The sequence below is a fragment of the Carex rostrata genome, chromosome 19, assembly GCF_964058835.1.
Source record: "Carex rostrata chromosome 19, lpCarRost1.2, whole genome shotgun sequence".
Taxonomy (NCBI): domain Eukaryota; kingdom Viridiplantae; phylum Streptophyta; class Magnoliopsida; order Poales; family Cyperaceae; genus Carex; species Carex rostrata.
The window spans coordinates 2652097-2672155 of NC_135936.1; the positions used below are offsets into that span (position 1 = coordinate 2652097).

Sequence of the window (20059 nt, forward strand, 5' to 3'; positions counted from 1 at the left end):
AACTGGATTATGCTAAATTTTCAGTGTCCGGTTGAACAAACCAAGAATAGTGTGCTGATGGTTCCTTCTCCCTTTTAAGGGAAAAAAGAGGCATGAAAACAACTCGGTTCACATGATTCTACCACGGTTTTTCTGAGAAGCGAAAACGACATTTGTTAAAATAAAAATTATGCTAAGGTGTTACGAATCGCGCAGTGTGGTCTAGAGAATGAAACCTTAAAAATTAAATTTATATTTTTTAAATATTAACTTTTTAATACAAAATTACCATTAATTTGAAATTTATGGATCGTTAACTAGTACCGCTCTCTCCTAAACCAAAAAAAAAATAATAATAATAATAAAGAAATCTAAGAATTTTAAATTTTAAATTTCAACAAAATTTTAATATAAAGATCACATTGAAAAGTTTGAATTGACATATCAGAATTTCATATTCAAGATTTGGATCCATTATACTTGACCAATTGATATTGTGAATGAGCACCATAGACTTTCAACAAATCAGATTACCTTTTTGTTTAATTTATCTATTTTCTCAATTATTGTTCTATCATCTTTAACTTATCTGATAGTTATCAAAAACACTAAAACAAGTAAACCTACAAATTAGATACAAGTCTTCAAACTCCACCTCTAATATGTGAATAACAAATAATTAACAAAGCTAATTTGGTAGTTCATCCTAATCCCTCACAATAGCTGACCACTGGGGCCAGAGATTTGGAAACATTTTTTTTTTCATTCATATTGCACGGATCTCAATGTAAGTTCCTAAGATCTCCTACGTCAAGGTCTCGTGATAGGATATGTCAATCCCGCCTCCCGGAGTGATGTGTTAGTTCCCAGGAAATTCTGGATACAGCATTTCACTCAGTTTTGCATTGAACAAATTAACCTAAACTGCATTGTATCTGCAAAAACAATTCCAAAACCGGAGCTGGAGCACCACATTAAATGAGCCACCAATCGAATGATGTGACTGCAAAATTCTCTCTATTTCTACAGTTGATGTGTTAGTTCTCAGGAAAAGGTTTTCACCTTAAAAACCATGCCTTGATTCTCAGGAGAGATTTTCACCATAGCTCATTGTTTTCCAATCTCCAGCTACCAGCTACAGCAGCACACAAATATCATTAGTTTTGAAATAGTAGTCATTGCAAATTGTTTCAAACGATATGCTGAAGTTTAATTTATACACAGGGATAAACATTAAAGGTCCACAAGCATCATTCAATTGTCCGCAAATAAAAATGAAGGAAACAAAATTATAAAGAAAAAAATTAAACAAAAGAAATATCACTAAGAATTGGTGTGGTAGAGAATGGCTTTACAACACCAATTATTACTATGGGACTACTGATTACAAAAGTAACTGTTGAGAGAGACAGAGATGGTACCTAATAAATTTATCCAAATGGAATAATAAAGCAAGGAGCAGTCAAAAATCATATTTTGTTCTGCCACTGCATAATATGAGGCAGAGCATATCAGATATGTTGGAGGTAGAGTTGTAAAAATTCCATGATTCTAGCATTAGCCGCTTCCTTGATCCCTTGAAATGAACTATCTGAATTGGATCACAAAAAAAAGGAGAAAAATAGAAGTTAATATTAGGTACTTTTGTCTACAAAGAATAAAAACCTCAACCATCCTATAATGAGGTAGAGAATATCCAGAAAGAGGGGAGAGAACAAGACGAATAAGCACATTACATACTACCTAAGGGAAAATCCATTAGAAAATCCGAACAATCACAAAACAGAATGTTGAATTAGACATCTGAACTAACTAATATTGTAGTGTGGTGCATGCAATGATTATAACATATAATTGTAAAGACCAAAAAAGTCCTATGGGTTTTATTTTTGGCAATTTTGGGTAGTTACTATCTTCTTTCGATGGACTCCTTCTGTTGAGAATAGTTGTAAGACTTTGTTTCATATCAATGGATCAGATGGCCTTAATGGCTACTTTTTATAAAAATAATAATAATAATAAACACAAATAAGCCCAATTATCCTAAAAAAAATCATAAATTTTCTAACTAATACATATAGGGTCATTAACAGAAATTCCACAACAATTAACAATATTTGCACTACAGAACAAAATAGATACCTTGACATCCAATGGCATGCCATGAAACTGGCCAGCGCCCTCTGGAGGTGTCCAGTTGTAGATAGCACATGGTAAAAACAGCACGGATACCCCTTTTACCTTCCCTGTAAAACTTTCATGCCGGTTGAATTGTTGCATTGCAGATGGAAGATGCGACTTGATCACCCAATAAAGTGCTAACTGGTCACCTAACATACGTGAAGCACCCATATATTTTGACATGTATACATCAAGTACTTCTTCTAAAATAACAATAGCCCTATCAAGAAAAAAAAAGAAAAAGGAAAAGCACATCCAATTATGATGTTATCAATATACCAAATAAAATTACAATGCTTTATGCCCAAGTTTGATATCACTATTCCGCTTGCTCCTGAACTACCCTTCTTATATAACTAGGTTACACATGGTAACAAACAGCAACAGATTACATATTACAGTCTTAGACAGTAATGATACTGGTGAAAATCTGGACATGCAAAAGAAAGCAAAGTTCTGGTATACACAGATCCTCAATGATGTCAAAAAAGATCAGGGACAATTTCAAACATTGAAAAAAAAAGTACAACCCAATGATTTGGTTAACCAAAAAATAAAATAAAAAGAACTTAAATCTTAACTTACTTGCTGATTCCATCTTGAGTACCTCTGACAGCAATAAAACCAGAGTTTAAAGGTTGATTTTTGTTATTGCGAAATGTAAGAGCCATATGAAAATCGGGATGCTTTTGAAAAATGTCTCCAAGATTATCCACCACCGCGATATCAGAATCTGAAAATATAATATTCTTGTTGCTCTTCTCCATTTCATAAGATTCCTGAATCCTCTTCAGATATGCCTACCGATCATATATAACAATACAACCAAATTTTACAACAAAGACAAAAACAAAAATCTAAATGGATTAACTAGAAGGTATGATAGAGTAACCCCAATGGCTATGTACCAGACAGCAGATTTAAAAACCAGATAAGCTAATGTAATTCAAGTGGCAGGCAGTAGATAAGATCATAACATAAACCAATCTCATTATTAAAAAGAAAGAATAACAGAAATTTATTAAAGAATATTTGACAAACAAATAGATGTGGGGGGAGGGAGAAGAGAGAGATGTACTAACAATATAAGATTTGATGCGTTGGAGCATCAAATTACTTCTAGAATAGTCTCCCTCAATAGGTAATTTAATTGCATTGTTTCGGTCCAACAAAAATGTCGAATCAGGGTCAGTTAACACAACCACATTGCTGCTTGGCATTGACACCTGAGAATTTCTACAAGTGAGAAAACAAGTCAACTCATGCAACAATGCATTCCATTTGTCATGTTTAATTTTCAAAGTAAAAACCAACACATGTTAGATTGCAAGTAAGACCCATCCATTTGAAGTACTTACAAATAGCACGCTTAGATTTACTGTTATCTCAAAATGAAAGTGTTTTGTAAATTTATGACAGTTTTTCCCCTTCGTCTGGTAAGCCCCCTTTTTTTTTTTTGAAAGCCAAAATTAAATTAAATGACCTACTAAGACAAGATGTTCGAGTCCCAAGTTCTTATGAACAGGTTATGAAGCAACTGTGAGATTTGATAACTTAATATGAAAAAGGTCGGGGTAGTTTAGTCATTTTCATGGATTTATACTTAGTTTTGGTGCTTATTATTATCCACAATCACCTATATTATTATCTACAAACACCTAAAACTATTGAATTCAAGTTGCAACTGAGAGAAGTCCTCTGATATATTTCCAAATTTTTGCATAGGTAGCATTCAAAGCAACAAAATATCACACATAGCTATACTAGGGTCTCCAATAAAAATCCGTACAACTGGAGAGCATCCAGTCACCATAAACCCCAAATCCTATTCTTTTGACGATCCAAACGCACTGTAAATTCTATAGTGGTAACTGTTATAAAAAATCAATGTTTTTGGATGGTCCAGAATCTTCTAAGCAACAGTGATTTTCTACCTATCAAAAAAATTGTAAAAATTTTGAAAATATAAAATTTGGTCTCCAAGCACATTCTTTAATAGAAGATCATGTTGAGCGGCACGGATCAACTGTTTGGAGTATGAAAACGAAAATATTGATCCATAGTACGGAAACATCTGCATTGTGCATAGTACCATGGCCTCACGCATGAAACAATATTACTTTGTATATGACAAAAAAATGGGGCATTTTAACCCTACTACATTCTTATCGGGCTTCAACAGAGAACACATTTTTATTAACAAAACACAGTGCATACTTGTATAAAAAAGGCTGACCTGTTTTTACAACTTCAAATTTTTTTTATTATATTATCACTCTATCATCATGTATAAATTTAAAATAGTTTAACCAATAAAATAAAATAAGACATATGTCTAAACTACATAATGCTTCAAACAATATAACATAACTATATAATATACCTGAATGAAGTTGATATAAGTATTGAGAATAGCCAAGGACCTCTCAGATTTGGAATTGTACGGAATTTCTCCAACTGTGACTTTATCCGATATTTTCTCATTTGTGGGGTCTGATTTGTAAATTGTAAAAACTGTGACAAAAGAAATTTGATCTCCTGAATGGCTGTTCTTAGTTGAAGGGTCTATTTTATTCATTGCTCTGACACCTGTACAACAGCAATACAAGGTAAATAGGTAATTACAACTTCATCATTTCAACCAGGTATTTATTAAAGGTAAGCACTACTACAAACATGCAAGAAATTGATCTGAACAGACAGTAACATTACACATAGTTGTGCTTGAGTTGACCAGCACAATTTTACATGCTATTATCAACACTGACTATATCTAGGTACCACAACATACAAGTAAGTGGTAATCAGGTAACCGGCCAGATAAGGATTGTACCAGAGTCCAGACCAACAGTACACAACCTCCCAGATCTGAAAGGAACATGCAAATGCAGTGTAGTACTTTAGTAACAGTGAAATATCAAGAAACACTTGTCAGTAGGTTGAACCAAATTATACCAGCAAATCCAGAACCATGCAGACTGGTAGTGTACCGATATCAATAATTTACCGAAATTGGGCCTTTCAATCAAGTACCGTAGCAAATTAAGACACAATATTCGGAGACTTAAAATTTACAAAGCTGCTACAGCATTACAAGAAATATAGTGAAACCTTGACACTGGAGCCGATTGGGGAGTCCTTGACCAGCAGCCGGTCCCAGAATAAGTTGATCTGGCCTCTTGGGACTTAATTTCTTTGTATCCTCTGGATTCCATTTCTGATGTAGAACAGACACTAGAGAAAACCGAGAAGCTATTTCAGTTGGGATTGATTAAGACATTACTGGACAGAAAAGGAAACGAAGAAAGGAAGCATTGTACCGGAGTAGAAGAAAGGGATAAGGAACAAAAGTAGAGGGAGGAGGGGTCGAATCGAGACCGCCATTCTTGGAAAGGAGATCCGCTGCTGCATTTTTTTTTTTTTTGAGGAGATCTGCTGTAGTTGTTGCTGCTGTACGAGACTTTGATGGAGGAAATAGATTATAGATCGAACGGGCGATAGAGGGGAGTGAGTCTCCTCTGTCAACTTTTGCGTGACCGACGTGTCCGGTGTTTATTCGGGGGTGATGTCGGGGGTCAGTATTATGTGTGCTTTGAGATTCGTGCAGAACGTATTTAACGGTTGAGATTTTCCATAAAGTCACACAAAGTTTGAGATATCTCAGAGGATACGAATTCTAGCGGGTCGCAGAGGGCCTAAACCGTCCGATAATAATCGGGTATATAATAAGAGCGAGTCCTGCGGCTGCGCCGACTGGGTCCTTGACGAACGGAGAAATAGAAATTGAGGAATGTTTTTGTTTTGTCAGATGTTTATCTATTTAGAAGGAGAAGAAATATCCAATGTCTGGTGGCAACAAGCTGGCTCATTATAAACTGGATCTAGTTTAAACTCGTTATAAGCTGGCTTGTTTGAATCACAAGGGATGTCCATTTTCACATCACAAATTCATTGATACACAGCACAATAAAATTTTAGGGACGAAAATATCCTTGCTCTTATTTACACAGCACAGCTCTGCACAAAAACTATTACGGAAATTTAATTTACTTTTGTTACTATTACGAAATTATAAGTTTTGTATACTTGTCAGATAACTGAATTTTTCTGATAATCTATGATTTAAATATAGTTGGGAAGAAACGGGTCACGGATCACACAAAAGACGGGTGCCCATTTTTACAGCACCAAGTCCTTGGTATACAACACAATAAAATTTTAGGAACGAAAATGCCCCTATTCTTATTTCCACAGTGCAGCCTTGCGTCCCTGTCTGTCTTTTGTGCCTTTAACCCTCTTGATCCGTGACCCGTTTCTTCCCAACTATATTTAAATCAGAGATTATCAGAAAAAATTCAGTTATCTGACAAGTATGCAAAACTTACAATTTCGTAATAATAACAAAAGTAAATCAAATTTTCGTAATAGTTTTTGCGAAGGGTTGTGCTGTGTAAATAAGAGCAGGGGTATTTTCGTCTCTAAAATTTTATTGTGCTGTGTATCAAGTAATTTGTGCTGTAAAAATGGGCACTCAATCACAAGTGATCTGATTTTAGAGGTTTGAGCTGAAATGAAAGTTCGATATCATTACAAGCTGGGCCTAGGTAGTTGACGAGCTTACTCGTTGGATTTGACAGAATTTTGTTTTAAAAAAAAAAATTATAAATTTTTTGAACTGAGCTAGACCGAGCTGCTTATACAAATTTTATAAATTTTACATATAAGTTTTGATATACATTATAAAATACACACGAATTCACAAATTAATGTTTAATTGAGCTAGCTTACGAACTGGCGAGCAAGCTAGATCTTAGCTTGAACTCGTTAATTTTGGACCGCGCTAGTGTCGAGCGAGCTAGACGATGAGACCCCAATTCAGTCCAGTAACAAATGAGTTGTTAGCGAGTGCATCAGCTGCGAGTCACAATCGAGCCACGAGTGTTTTTTGCCAGCCCTATCCAAAGCTTATCAATATTGATTTTTTTTTTTTTTTTAAGGTTGATTGATTGATTTATTAATAGGAAAAAATAAAAATGATCAAAATAGAGGTATTTTCGTTGGTATAGAAGAGGAATGGAATAAGCATTCGTTTCACTATAAATCGCTCAAAAAATAACATCTGTAGTGGATACTGTAGTTGACAGGATAGATGTTAATGTAGCGGTTGAAAATATCTATTCTATTCTTCCTATATATCAACATGAAATTGTACTACTATTTCAATATATATATAATATATATATATATATATACATACAGGAACATGCTAGCATGCTATGCATAGCATAGAGCCCCTCCATGCAACGCCTTGGATTTTGACTTTTCAAAATTCTAACGGTCGATCCGAACCATTCATCTTGTTCTCCATATTAATATGTATTTGGTGAAATTTTTTTACTATTTCTTTAGATTTATTAAAAATCGTTGTTTTTTTATGGTCCAGATTTGCTGAAAACAACGATTTTCAATAAATCTAAAGAAATAGTAAAAAAAATTCAAAAAAATATAAAATTTGGTCCCCAAACATATATTAATATGGAGAACAAGATGAACGGTTCGGATCGACCGTTAGGATTTTGAAAAGTCAAAATCTAAGGCGTTGCATGGAGGGGTTCTATGCTATGCATAGCATGCTAGCATATTCCTATATATATATTTTTGCTATTAATAAAAGAATAATTATATGAAACCCCCTACTCCCATTCTCCCATTTTTTCCGCACTCTCTCTCTCTTCCTTAACTGCCATATATCCCCCCACTAATTTCGTTAAAAGTTTCATTTTATCCCCGCATTAATTATGTCTTCCTCTAATAACAATTCCCGCATTAATTATTCCTTTAAAAACAATCTCCGCATTAATTATATTGTTATCTAATAACAATCCCCGTTAATAAATGCTTATCTGTTAATTGATGTTCAAAAAAGTATTTATCATTATTTCTGAGAAGTATTTACTCTTGTAACATAGAGTATTTATCATTATGTCTGAGAGTATTTATCATTGATGTTTTATTGAAAGTTGCAAGTATGCTTGAGAAATATTTATCCATGTAACATAAAGTATTTATCCATATAATGTAAAGTATTTACCTATGTAACATAAAGTATTTATCATTATGTCTCAGAGTATTATTGAGTAAGGGAATTATTTATTTAATGGTCTCCAATTGTGCGGGGACGATTCAAAAAAAAGGAAATTTTGTGCGGGAACAATTAATGGATTGATTTATTCTTTCATAAATAGAGATCATTGCAGAGGGTTTAATACATGACAAATTCAAGTTAAATACTTTGATGCTTCAAGTTAAATACCCGCAGTTTTTTAAACGCTCATTAATGATTGAGCGGTCCTCCCATGTTTAATGGTCCCCAGTTGTGCAGGGACGATTCAAAAAAAAAAAATTTTGTGCGGGGACAATTAATGGATTGATTTATTCTTTCATAAATAGAGATCATTGCAGAGGGTTTAATACCTGACAAATTCAAGGTAAATATTTTGATACTTCAAGTTAAATACCCACAGTTTTTTAAACGCTCATTAATGATTGAGCGGTCCCCCCATGTTTTTTTTGGCAGTATCTGCGGGGATAAATGCGGGATGGAGGCTGCGGGGATTGTTATATGCGTCCTTAATAAAAATATCAAAGAAAGATGAGATGAATTAATTTAAAATTAAAGTCTGGGTTTTTACTATTTTTTTCACCTTCACGACACAGGAGTAAAAGAGAGAGAAGCCGATTTTTTTCACTTGTAGCATAAAAAATAAAAGAGCAAGGCTAATGTGTTACCCATAATATAATGACATGTCATTTTTGTGAAAATTTATTGAATATACTTCAACAGCAAATTCAAACTGTTGAAAAAAAATATACTTCACTAGTAAAAATACATGCAAAAATTATAAACTTTGAATTCATTTAATATAAAATTAAGTGGTCGAAGAAGATTCATAAATTATTTTTTATTATTTTTTAACACTTCATTTTGTACTAAATTAATGTAAAAATTTATAAATTTTATGTGCAAATGCATCACTTGGGAGTTAGATTGGTTTCAATAGTTTAGATTCGTCATTGGAAATCTATTCAATAGTTTTTTTAGGAGTAGCACATCATGTCCCTATGCTAGAGGTAACACACTAGTCTGTCTCAAAATAAAAAAAATTAAATATGTATCATCGATTTTCAAATATTTTTATTTTTGAGAAGGACTAAAATATTTTCGTCTTGGAGTTAAAGTAGAAAGTTAAATATTTTCGTCTTGGAGTAGTTTGAAGATGCTACATGGACATGTTGTTTTTTTAATCTAACTTTATCCTTGTTTCTGACTCTACAAAAGAGCACAAATTAGACCAATTATATAATATCAATGAAAACAAACTTAAATACAAGCAAGTTATTGATAGAGGAACCTTTTAGCTTTCAATTTCTATTTGATCCCACACCATTGCTGGTAAAAGATGGTACAACAACTGGAATTGGTAAAGGATAGTACAATGACTGGCACTGTTGCTGGTAAAGGTCCGTACATTTTTTGGTAAAGGGTGGTACAGTTAATGGTCAAGAGCGGTACAACTAATGATACCAGTGAATGCAAACAATAGCTTCCTTATATTTTAGCAAAGAACAAAGCTTTAACTTCTCCAAATAGGATTCTTTACTTCTCTGAATGATGTGGAGCATTTGTTTCTTTCTATTGTTTCTATTTAACTACCTTTGACTAACACACTTTCTTCTTGATGTCAAGTCTCTTTATTTATCAAATCTTCCACACAACATATAAATGAATGAATCATTAGATTATAAAAGTATATAAAAAAATGATTATTACCTCCCAACAATTGAATTGCCAATCAATTCCAGCTACACTTCACGAGCTTGATTTCAAATCACACCTGACAAACTAAAATCCAATGAATGTTATTTTCATACATCAATAAGACATCAGATCCTTGCTTAACCAAAATGAAAAGTTCAAAAATTATCAAATGACAACACACAAAATGAAAAGTTAAAACATTGTTCTCATACATAATTTCCAACGACAAAATGGCCACATACATAATTTCAAAATTCAAAAGCGCCACATATATAATTTTAAGAGAACAACATACAAAACAGAATTCGAAAATCAAATAATACACATTCAGCTTTGCTCAGGCTTGACATAGTGTCTTTTTCAAAATCCCACCACGCCAATAGATAAAGAAATCTTTTTGTTAAGAAACTATGTGTAAGAGGAACGCTAACAAAAGATGCTATGTCAAGCATGTGCAAAGCTGAATGTGTATTATTTGGTTTTCAGAATTTATTTTGTGTGTTGTTCTCTTAAAATTATATTTGTGGCCCTTTTGAATTTTGAAATTATGTATGTGGTCCTTTTGTCATTGGAAATTATGTATGTGAATAATGTTTTAACTTTTCATTTTGTGTGCTGTCATTTGATAAGTTTTTTACTTGTCATTCTGGTTAAGCAAGGATCCGATGTCTTATTGATGTATGAAAATAATATTCATTGGATTTTAGTTTGTCAGGTGTGACTTGAAATCAAGCTCGTCAAACAAAGGAAGAGTGGCTAGAATTGATTAGCAATTCAATTGTTGGGGAGGTAATAATCATGTTTTATATACTTTTATAATCTAATGATTCATTCATTTATATGTTGTGTGAAAGATTTGATAAATAAAGAGACTTGACATCAAGAAGAAAGTGTGTTAGTCAAAGGTAGTTAAATATAAATAAATGCTCCACATCATTCAGAGAAGTAAAGAATCATGTTTAGAGAAGTTAAAGCTTTGTTTTTGCTAAAATATAAGGAAGCTATTGGTTGCGTCCACCGGTATCATTAGTTGTACTGCTCTTGACTATTAACTGTACCACCCTTTACCAGAAAATGTACAGACCTTTACCAGCAACGATATCAGTCATTGTACTACCCTTTACCAGTTCCAGTTATTGTACCATCTTTTACCAGCATGGTGCGAAATCAAAATAGAAATTGAAAGCTAAAAGGTTCCTCTATCGATAACTTGCTTGTATTTAATTTTGTTTTCATTGATATTGTATAATTTGTCTAATTTGTGCTCTTTTGTGGAGTCATAAGCAAGGGTAAAGTTGGATTTAAAAAAAAGCATGTCCACATAGCATCTTCAAGCTACTTCAAGATGAAAATATTTAATTTTCTACTTTATTATTCAATACTCTTTTGTGTTTTGAATTGGAAAGTCTATGATATTTTTAATAGTATGAGTATTTTGTCGGTTTAGTTGTGGATTTATGAATGGGATTAGAAACGGAAGAAATTAGTACTTTTTTCTATTCAATTGTGGATTTAAGACATGGTGTAATGGTTTTCATGCACGTGTTGTCATAATGCTGAATATGATGTGTTTTAGTAAACTTCTTAAGCCTAACGAAGCGCCCTTACAAATGCCTTGAAGGTTGCCTCTATAATGTGATGCAAGTTCTTTCCTAAATTTAACCATTTAAGAACTTAGAATTATAACTTTCTGAAACTGTGGGTTGCTAGACTAGATGCCATTACCAATTCCAGTTTGGTACAATTCAAAATATGTTTTTGATCTATATACCTATTGATTTCTTAATTGTAGTATGGATATGTTGCTCTTCAATTTGACAATAATTTAAACTTTTTGAGTGAGGCTACTGTACTATGCATAATTTATAACTTGCAGGGGTACAAAAGTAAGATTACTGAGTTAAAAGAAAGAAACTCCTATTATATATTAGGGTAAAAGTAAGATTATCCAGTATTTTGCAATTTTGAAGTTCAAATAGTCGATCCGAATCATTTAAAATGATCTCTGTACAAAAATGCACATGTAAATCAAATTTTACATTTTTCTGAATTTTTTTAGATTTTTAGATAGTAGAAATTTTTTATGTCAGTTTGAGAAGATATCCGAGCAATTTCTGTTGTTCACAGTTTAATCCAAGTGGTATCCAATATCTGATCCAATGCGTGAGCAATTTTTGTTTGTTTATTGTTCATTTCGAAATTTATCAAATTTTGAAATTATGAAGTTTTAAATGGAGTCTAGACAATTTGACTGTTGAAAAATGTGTTTGTTCAAAAATTCTATAAAAAAATCTGAAAAATGCATATGATTATGCTTGAAGTATTGTATAAATGTTATTTCCAAATTCCCCGCTTATTGGGAGAAAATGATTTTGTAGTGTTATGGACAATTTTGCCCCTTGAATGATTTATGTGAATTTTACAAAAATTAATTTTGTCACTCTTAAAAAAAACGCATTCAACAAAATTATTTCTTAAAAAATATTTTCATAAATCTAACACAAATTAAAATTTGTACAAAATTAATGTTGTCAATCTCCACCGCAACACATGGGCACTTGACTAGTCTAATTTTTATATATTAAGAATATGTGGGCATCAATCCATATTATTATTTGAATTATTTTTTTTTACTTTGTCACGTTAAAAATAATAACACCCCAATAAATACCACTATACTTAATTCAATTAAAAATTAAGTATTGGGCATGTTTTGAAGAAGAGTGCTAACTATTATCCACTAATTTTCATCACTCTCGAATTAAATACAAAATCCGTGCTTATTGTTCATATTTCGTGCAATCGTGCATGTTCATTCTTTAAATATACAGACATACAGTTTGTTTTTCTTAAAAAAAAAAAAAAAATTACTGAACACAATTCATATGATTTTTCTAAAAGGAGTAAATTTATTACCTTATTTTAAAAACTAATTGTAAATTACTAAAAAGAGTTAATTTATTACCTGATTGCGTCAGTTGGGCTCTGATCTAATCGTAACGACAAATGAATTATTCGGATTCGATTTGGCGAAATTAAAAATTCATGATTCTAAAATAATTCAGATATAATTCGTAAATAATTTAGTCTAACAAGGGAGGAAAAATAACAAGTTTTTTTTTAAAAGATTGCATTTTTCGTAAATAATTTGTAAAAATGTTTTATTCGCAAATAATTTGTAAAATATATTTTTTCGCATTTTTTTGTTGTTCAGTTCGAAAACGTCAAAAAAATATTTTATTCGTGAATAAAACGTGAATCTGGTGACTACGGTTCCGCGCGACTCTGCATATTCTACATTAACGCAAAAGAGTATCTTCCGAGTTTAATATATCTCGGCTGTCTGATCAGGATCGGAGTCAATTTGGCCCACACACAGACCCTTTAATATAAGTTCAAATTTTAATCGGACGGTGCAGATCTTTTAGTGCACATTTCGTTAAAACCGAGGATAGGGGTGTTCATCGGTTCGGTTCGGTTCGGATTCGAATCAAAGTTTTATTTCGGTTTGTTCGGTTCAAACCGAAATATATTAATTTTTTATTTAAAGCAATTGATTTATAATAAACCAAAGTATATTAAGAAATAAACCAGAGTATTAAGAAATAAACTCGGATATTAAGAAATAAACTGAAATATTTAAAACAAATGATTAAGAAATAAACCGGGACAGTGCGAACCAAATTCATAATATATAAAACTTCGGTTGGTTCGGTTATTTCGGTTTTGAAATTTTTCAAACCGAACGAAGTTATAATTCGGTTTTAAAAAAACGAACCAAATCATTAAACCGAAAAAACCGAACTATTCAGCCCTTTTTTTTTAAACTTTCGCAGAAACTACGAAGTCGTGAAGGAAAATCGAACTCTCGATCTTTGGGTACAACAACTCTGTGATTTTTTCCTAGCCGGTTAGTCCAAACTAGTTCGGTTCGGTTAAAAACCGAATAAACCGGACCTAAACCGGACCCAATGAACACCCCTAGCAGAGGATACGAATTCGTTCTAAGCTCCAGGCTCATTCCTTGTATTTTCCACTCAGTTACAGTAAAAACTAAAAAAAGTAAAAACAACATAAAACGTAAGCAGTAAAGAACAGGACACAGAGGGAACAGAAACAAAAGGGAAAGGGTGAACAAGCTAAAATCCCGAAAATGTTTCCCAGCACCACCGCTTATTTTCACAGGATTAACCATTTCTCGCGCCGTTCTTCTCTACTCGATCACTGCCCCCTCTCCGGCCCGAATGGCCGCGGGTACAGCCTCCGCCGCCGCTCTCCCTGCCTCTCCGGCGGGGGACGCCGATAGCCTTCGTCGGAGCAGGATCCTCTCCAGCAAGCTCTGCTTTGATGTTCCTCTCTCCAAGGTGTTATGTTACAATTTGACCAGATATTTTACTCTGAACTGACAATTTATGCGAGAAACACTAGTTTGTAATTTTGTATTTTATCCGTAATTTAGCGGTAGAGTTTGTAATTTGTATTTACTCATAGGTTGATTTTTATTTCTTTTTCATATATTTTGAAGGTGCCACTTGTGTATTCATCCTCGTATAACATCACATTTCTTGGGATAGAGAAGCTGTAAGTACTGAATCCTTACTTGTTGTTATAATATGTTCTAGGTAGTAAGCATCAATTCTTGTTGTTTTATTTCCTATTATATAAATAACTAGTGTTTAGGTTTCTTATTATGTAAAATAAGTGGCAATTGTTGCCTATTTTCATTGCTGAAAACAAAACGTACAAAACCCATAATATGTACATTCTACTGTTCCGTCCTCATTTATAATTTAACTAAACCAAAACATTACAACACCCCACTATAAACTATCCAAATATAACCCGTAATTAACGAACCAACCTGGCACAAGAAATATACCGAAAACACTCTCAAACACCACAAATCACACTTAATGTCAAAAAATGAAAAAAAGTGCCTAAAAACATAATGTGATATACCAACACAGCTGCTCGATGCAAAACTTGTCGACAGCTACAACATCCCTGAATCCCAGTATTTCATTTATACTAATCAGATCACTATGTGTTCCGGATCATCTGGCATAGCTATTACCTTCTTTTGGATCTACCCTTTATTCTTTTTTCTTGCTTGTTTTTGCACTATGATCTTGGATAACAACATTTCTCCACATCTTAGTCTTCGGTTGCAAATTATCCACTATGGTCCTGGTTACTTATGATATGTAGATTCTTCAAGACTCACCCAAAGATGCATCTTCACTATATACAATAACCTCTTTCCGTACCACTACATTTGGGAATATCCTCAGAGAAATCCAATAAATCCTCAGCACCTCTCTCCATATGGTTTCTCCTTATCCCCTTGATTGTTTTGTGCATTGCTAGTAACTCCCTGCTTACCCTTTGGAATCAGACCTGATCTATTTGGATCTGAACCTGTTAATTTTCCTCATTGTGTACCCTTGGGAAACCTTTTCTCAACTTCAAAAAATGCATCATATCCTGACCACTCACTACTCACCATCTGGGGCACAGTACTTTATCCAGGCAAAAGGAGGAATCTCACGAGTATCCCAATCACCATGCATACCCTTGCATATTCTTAATTTCTATGCCTAGTCGTGGCTTCATCAACATCCAACAACACCCCATATGGCCTTGTCAGCATTTCCAAATCATGATACTGCCACAACTTGATAGGAAACTCCCTTACTTTTACATAGGTGAACAGAAGTGGGCCTTCCTCATCCATAGCCCGATCCCAAGCCTGAAAGTCTTATTTCTGTTCTCCAAACGAAGAAATCCCCTCTTTATCATTGTATCAAGCCATCTAGGATAGGAGTTTCAATCATATATGTGTAATCATCAAAAACGTCACGATTAAAATGTGGCATTAGATGGATTAAGGCAGCAACTCGTTCCAGCCCCCATTTCCCTTCATCAGACAAGAGAAAACAACGCACCAGGTGACCAGGAGATGTTATCTGATCTTCAGACTGAGAAGGTGTCGGAGGCAGAGTTGAGGTCGGAGGAAGGGAGAAGTGCTCATTGACAGTCCTAAACTGCACCGCACGGTAATCAAGGCGGTTGCACACAAAGCACAGCACTGCGTTGCGACATGCGGTTGCCAAGTGACCTCTCTCGGTACAGCGAAGACAGACCGGGAAAGAAGAAGAAGAGCAATGGCACTTGATCTCTGCGATTTTGATTTTAACATGGTCCCATCTAATGGTTCCATCCGTTTCAACTCTATAAGAGTTTGATATCACCCACTTAGGTCTACCAGGTCGAGTCACACCTGCTCCGACCTGAGTCGGCTTTGTGCCTTCTCTCTGCCTTGTTGTGCATTGGATCTGTGCTGACAGCTTCTTTATAAGTTTTTGGGCCTGGCTGTTGGATGGATCGAGATATAAATCCTGTCAAATCTGATATTGATTTTTCTATCGCTATTGACAACCTTGGGATCTGATCTATCACTTCTCTGGAGCCCATTTAGAGAGAGCTCTGTGGATTTGATCTAACCTCCTTTCGTAATGGATTGGAAAATCAGAGGAGAAATCACGATATTATGGAATTTTATTGCCTACAAAATTGCCTTTTCTCGTTTTAATATGTGCGCAGCCCAGCAATTAGTGTGTAGGTTCGTCTAAATTTTTGCAATATTCTGTTGATCCTTGGTTCAAGGATAATTGCCTAAAAGTGTATTTCTATGTTTAGAGGTTCCTGACAGATACTTGGGTACTGATATGTACTTCACTTGACTGCCAAACAATCCTTTTGACATCATGTACTGTACCTGATAAAGCCACCTTCTGATATAGGCATCCATTTGATTCTTCAAAATGGGGTCGAGTATGTGGCTTCCTAATTAAAGCAGGAGTGTTAGACAAGATGCGGATAGTAGAGCCGCTTGAAGCTTCAAAGGATGATTTATTGGTGGTATGATGATGGTTTAATTTTGAATAGATTTATGATTGTGGTTATTATTATTATAGCTTTCTGCTGTTTAAAGGTACACTCGGAGTCGTACTTGAAAGAACTTAAGAGTAGCCTCAAGGTTTCTATCATAGTAGAGGTAAATAACATCCATATGTGAAAAAAAGCTTTCTTCTTTTTCTTTATTCTCTCCTCAAATTACTATTTCTGTCTCATGGTAATTGAGACCAAAACATTTAGGATGGGCCTATTACTGTTATGAACTCTATAGACTTACTCTGATTAAATTGTAAATCGACTGGCCAAAATCACAAGATTTGTAACATAGTTGGAGTAAACAGTTAAGTTATTTTTTCTTCCTTAGGTCCCTCCAGTTGCATTATTCCCAAACTGGCTTGTGCAACAGAAGGTTCTTTATCCATTTCGCAAGCAGGTACCAATATTTCTCATGTAAATTGCTCAGTCTTTGTTAAAATTTGATGTGTTGTGAATCTGACATACAACAACTTAAAAGTGTTCATACCTCATGTTCATTAGAAATTGGATTGTTAGGTGGGTGGGTCTATATTGTCATCGAAGCTAGCTATGGAAAGGGGATGGGCAATAAATGTAGGGGGAGGTTTTCACCATTGCTCAGCAAATGAAGGTGGTGGTTTCTGTGTGTATGCTGATATTACTCTTTGCATTCAGTTCGCCTTTGTTCGGTTCAATATCTCAAGGTGGGTATGGTTTTCTTCAATCTCACGTAGGAAAAATTGAAAAGTGCCTATGCACCTAAAGCACTTTATAAAATGATATGTTGGAATTCTCCCTCTCAGCCTCCCTCTTCATTTTTTGTTGATAAAAATACTAAAAAATGCCGACTACTTGTTAATTGTGCAACACTGGACTAATTGGATCCCGCCTCAAGTCATTTTTTTCATAATTTATTTTCTCAAGTCATGATTAATCAGTAGAATACTTGTGTCCAAAAGATAAGAGAAATAAAAAAACCACTCATTTTGACTCAGGCTTAGCTGATACTGTACCGATCAGGACAAAAATCAGTTACAAAATGTACCATGCCACTAATTGTATGGATCTTATAAATGCAGAGCAATGATAATTGATCTAGATGCTCATCAGGGAAATGGCCATGAAAGAGACTTTGCTAATGACGGTATTGGCATATGAAAATACTTGGCATCTATTGCGTATATTTATTTTTGTGCAACTTTTATCTTAGCATGACCACCTGATATATTTGTTGTTTTATTTTTGCTCTATAGGCCGGGTTTATATCTTGGACATGTATAATGCTGGAATATATCCCTTGGTAAGCACTCTCAACCAGTATCCATTTATTCTTTCAGTTTCGGGGGTAGTTTTTGAAATACTGATCCAAAACCAGGAAATGCCTCATGCACCATATGAAGACAATAAAATATCCTTTAGACTACATGTGTCCTGCTCATACCCATGCCCTTGCCATATTATTGTAGAACATTACCAAAATAACCGGCACATTTTTCTTTATGCGGTAAGCTAGAGCTGAGGGATAGCTGGGCATGTTTTGTGAAAAGGGGAGGCAAAAGGTGTATTTGATGTTACCCATGTTTGTTCAGAGTAATTAAGTAGTTCATCTTTTGATGGGTCTACGAGATATTTTGAGCTATGTGGATGTATAAGAAAAATCCATGTGATCATTGGTTGTCACACTATAGTCTGAATTTACATATGGAATGGTTTCAGGACTACGAGGCAAGGCGATACATTGATCAAAAAGTTGAACTAGCGGTATGGGGTTTGAATATTTATTATTCTATTTTTTGTTACATTTAACTATTCAATTTTTGTTTTCTGTTTGAATAAATACCAAGTTGGATTGTTTGAATTTTCAGACTGGGACTAAAACTGAAGATTATTTGGCACAACTGGACAAAGCTCTTGAAGTACGTGCATTTCGTTCCACTTATAGAATCTTATTTTTCTAACATTTACTCCCTCATGAGATAGAAACTAAGACATTTATGTCCTTCAAATGTTTCATAACATTGGCTTTTGTAGAACTATTTTCTAGAAGGAAACTAAAGGACAAATTCGCAACTTATCTTTTTTTTCACTTATCATCTGCCTTTATTTTCTATCTTTTTTGAAGTCTGGATTCAATGACTATTTAAGTGGCATCTTGAAGCTTTCAAATCATTCACTTCTTGTTCACAGGTTGCTAAGACTAACTTTGATCCTGAGTTGGTCGTGTATAATGCTGGCACAGATATACTCGAGGGAGATCCATTGGGCAGGTTGAAGGTAATGTTTTACCTCTTTTAAGTACCATGATCGATTTTGCTTACTCCACTGATAGGGTAATATTTTTTATATCTCCATTTATACATGAATAATTTTCGCTTCTGTACTTTTGGCCCCATTTATGGGTTTTCCAGGGATACACCTAAGAGTGTCCCTATAATTTTATTGATTTTGTACATCTTTATTTTAAGCTTGGTATAGCAACTGCAAATTCTCTTATTAGTAGTTAGCATTTCTCTGTGATTGTGTTTAGTTGACTATGTTAATTTATAGATAAGCCCGGAAGGGGTGGCAATGAGAGATGAAAAGGTCTTCAGATTTGCAAAGGAAAGAAATATTCCTCTAATTATGCTCACTTCAGGTAAAGTAAACAAACAAATAAAAAATAACAAAAGCTTCTATCAGATTGACTCATATAATGTTTGGATCTTTATATTAATTATTGTTCTCTATTGTGTTTATCTTGTAAGGTGGATATATGAAGTCAAGTGCACGGGTAATCGCAGATTCTATCATCAATCTTGCACAGAAAAACTTGATTGATTTGTCCAGGTGCCCAAGCACAAGCTAATATAAGAAGAAGAAGAAGAAAAATACCTGCACATAAATGTATATTTTAGTAGTGGATTTGTGTATAGTTTGCATTTTTCAAAAGAGTTTATAAAGAGAAATTTTGAGTTTTAATAAAAAAATAATTTCTAACAAATCCACAACGTCCGTTCGACCGACCTTGATTTCGTACTCTTCTAAATCATGTCATATTGTCATCAGTTAGGTTTAGAAAAAAAAAATTAAGTTGAATATAAGCTATTGTCAGCTGGATAAGATCGGATCATTTTCTGTTTTAGTCATCTTGTCTTGCACATCATTTAT

At 33.9% G+C, this 20059-nt stretch overlaps 2 protein-coding genes across 4 annotated transcripts; one reads left to right on the forward strand and one right to left on the reverse strand.

The window, feature by feature from the left end:
- Positions 1 to 514: 514 nt before the first annotated feature.
- On the reverse strand, positions 515 to 5640 carry LOC144571759 (polyphosphatidylinositol phosphatase). 3 transcript variants are annotated; one of them, XR_013517574.1, is made up of 9 exons: positions 5481 to 5613; positions 5272 to 5394; positions 4544 to 4749; positions 3243 to 3386; positions 2746 to 2960; positions 2122 to 2380; positions 1401 to 1570; positions 1042 to 1114; positions 515 to 914 (listed from the first exon to the last, which is right to left on the reverse strand). XR_013517574.1 is itself a non-coding variant. In XM_078321128.1 (9 exons), exons 2-8 carry the CDS (start codon positions 5542 to 5544, stop codon positions 1442 to 1444), a joined length of 1140 nt encoding a protein of 379 aa, XP_078177254.1. In that variant the 5' UTR covers positions 5545 to 5565; positions 5622 to 5640; the 3' UTR covers positions 515 to 1114; positions 1401 to 1441. The 3 variants fall into 3 exon arrangements, 2 of the variants coding, with proteins under 2 accessions (XP_078177254.1, XP_078177253.1); XM_078321128.1 differs by adding an exon at positions 5622 to 5640 and having other exon boundaries at positions 515 to 1114; positions 5481 to 5565; XM_078321127.1 differs by having other exon boundaries at positions 515 to 1114.
- An 8455-nt stretch (positions 5641 to 14095) lies between these two features.
- Positions 14096 to 19780, forward strand: HDA2 (histone deacetylase 2). Its single transcript, XM_078321116.1, has 13 exons — positions 14096 to 14343; positions 14505 to 14560; positions 16783 to 16900; positions 16974 to 17036; positions 17262 to 17330; positions 17450 to 17616; positions 17992 to 18056; positions 18166 to 18212; positions 18629 to 18673; positions 18778 to 18828; positions 19100 to 19186; positions 19460 to 19547; positions 19657 to 19780. Exons 1-13 carry the CDS (start codon positions 14224 to 14226, stop codon positions 19755 to 19757), a joined length of 1077 nt encoding a protein of 358 aa, XP_078177242.1. The 5' UTR covers positions 14096 to 14223; the 3' UTR covers positions 19758 to 19780.
- Positions 19781 to 20059: the final 279 nt, after the last annotated feature.

Excerpts from the sequence above, each read along its gene's own strand:
- LOC144571759 (XM_078321127.1), bottom strand. The coding sequence starts at position 5,571 with ATGCAGCAGCGGATCTCCTTTCCAAGAATGGCGGTCTCGATTCGACCC. Across the intron at positions 5,395-5,480 it reads TATCCCTTTCTTCTACTCCG|TGTCTGTTCTACATCAGAAA; the intron begins GTACAATGCTTC and ends GGTTTTCTCTAG. Across the intron at positions 2,381-2,745 it reads ACTCAAGATGGAATCAGCAA|GGCTATTGTTATTTTAGAAG; the intron begins GTAAGTTAAGAT and ends TTTTCTTGATAG.
- HDA2 (XM_078321116.1), top strand. The coding sequence starts at position 14,224 with ATGGCCGCGGGTACAGCCTCCGCCGCCGCTCTCCCTGCCTCTCCGGCG. Across the intron at positions 18,213-18,628 it reads ATGCTGGAATATATCCCTTG|GACTACGAGGCAAGGCGATA; the intron begins GTAAGCACTCTC and ends GAATGGTTTCAG. Across the intron at positions 18,829-19,099 it reads AACTGGACAAAGCTCTTGAA|GTTGCTAAGACTAACTTTGA; the intron begins GTACGTGCATTT and ends TCTTGTTCACAG.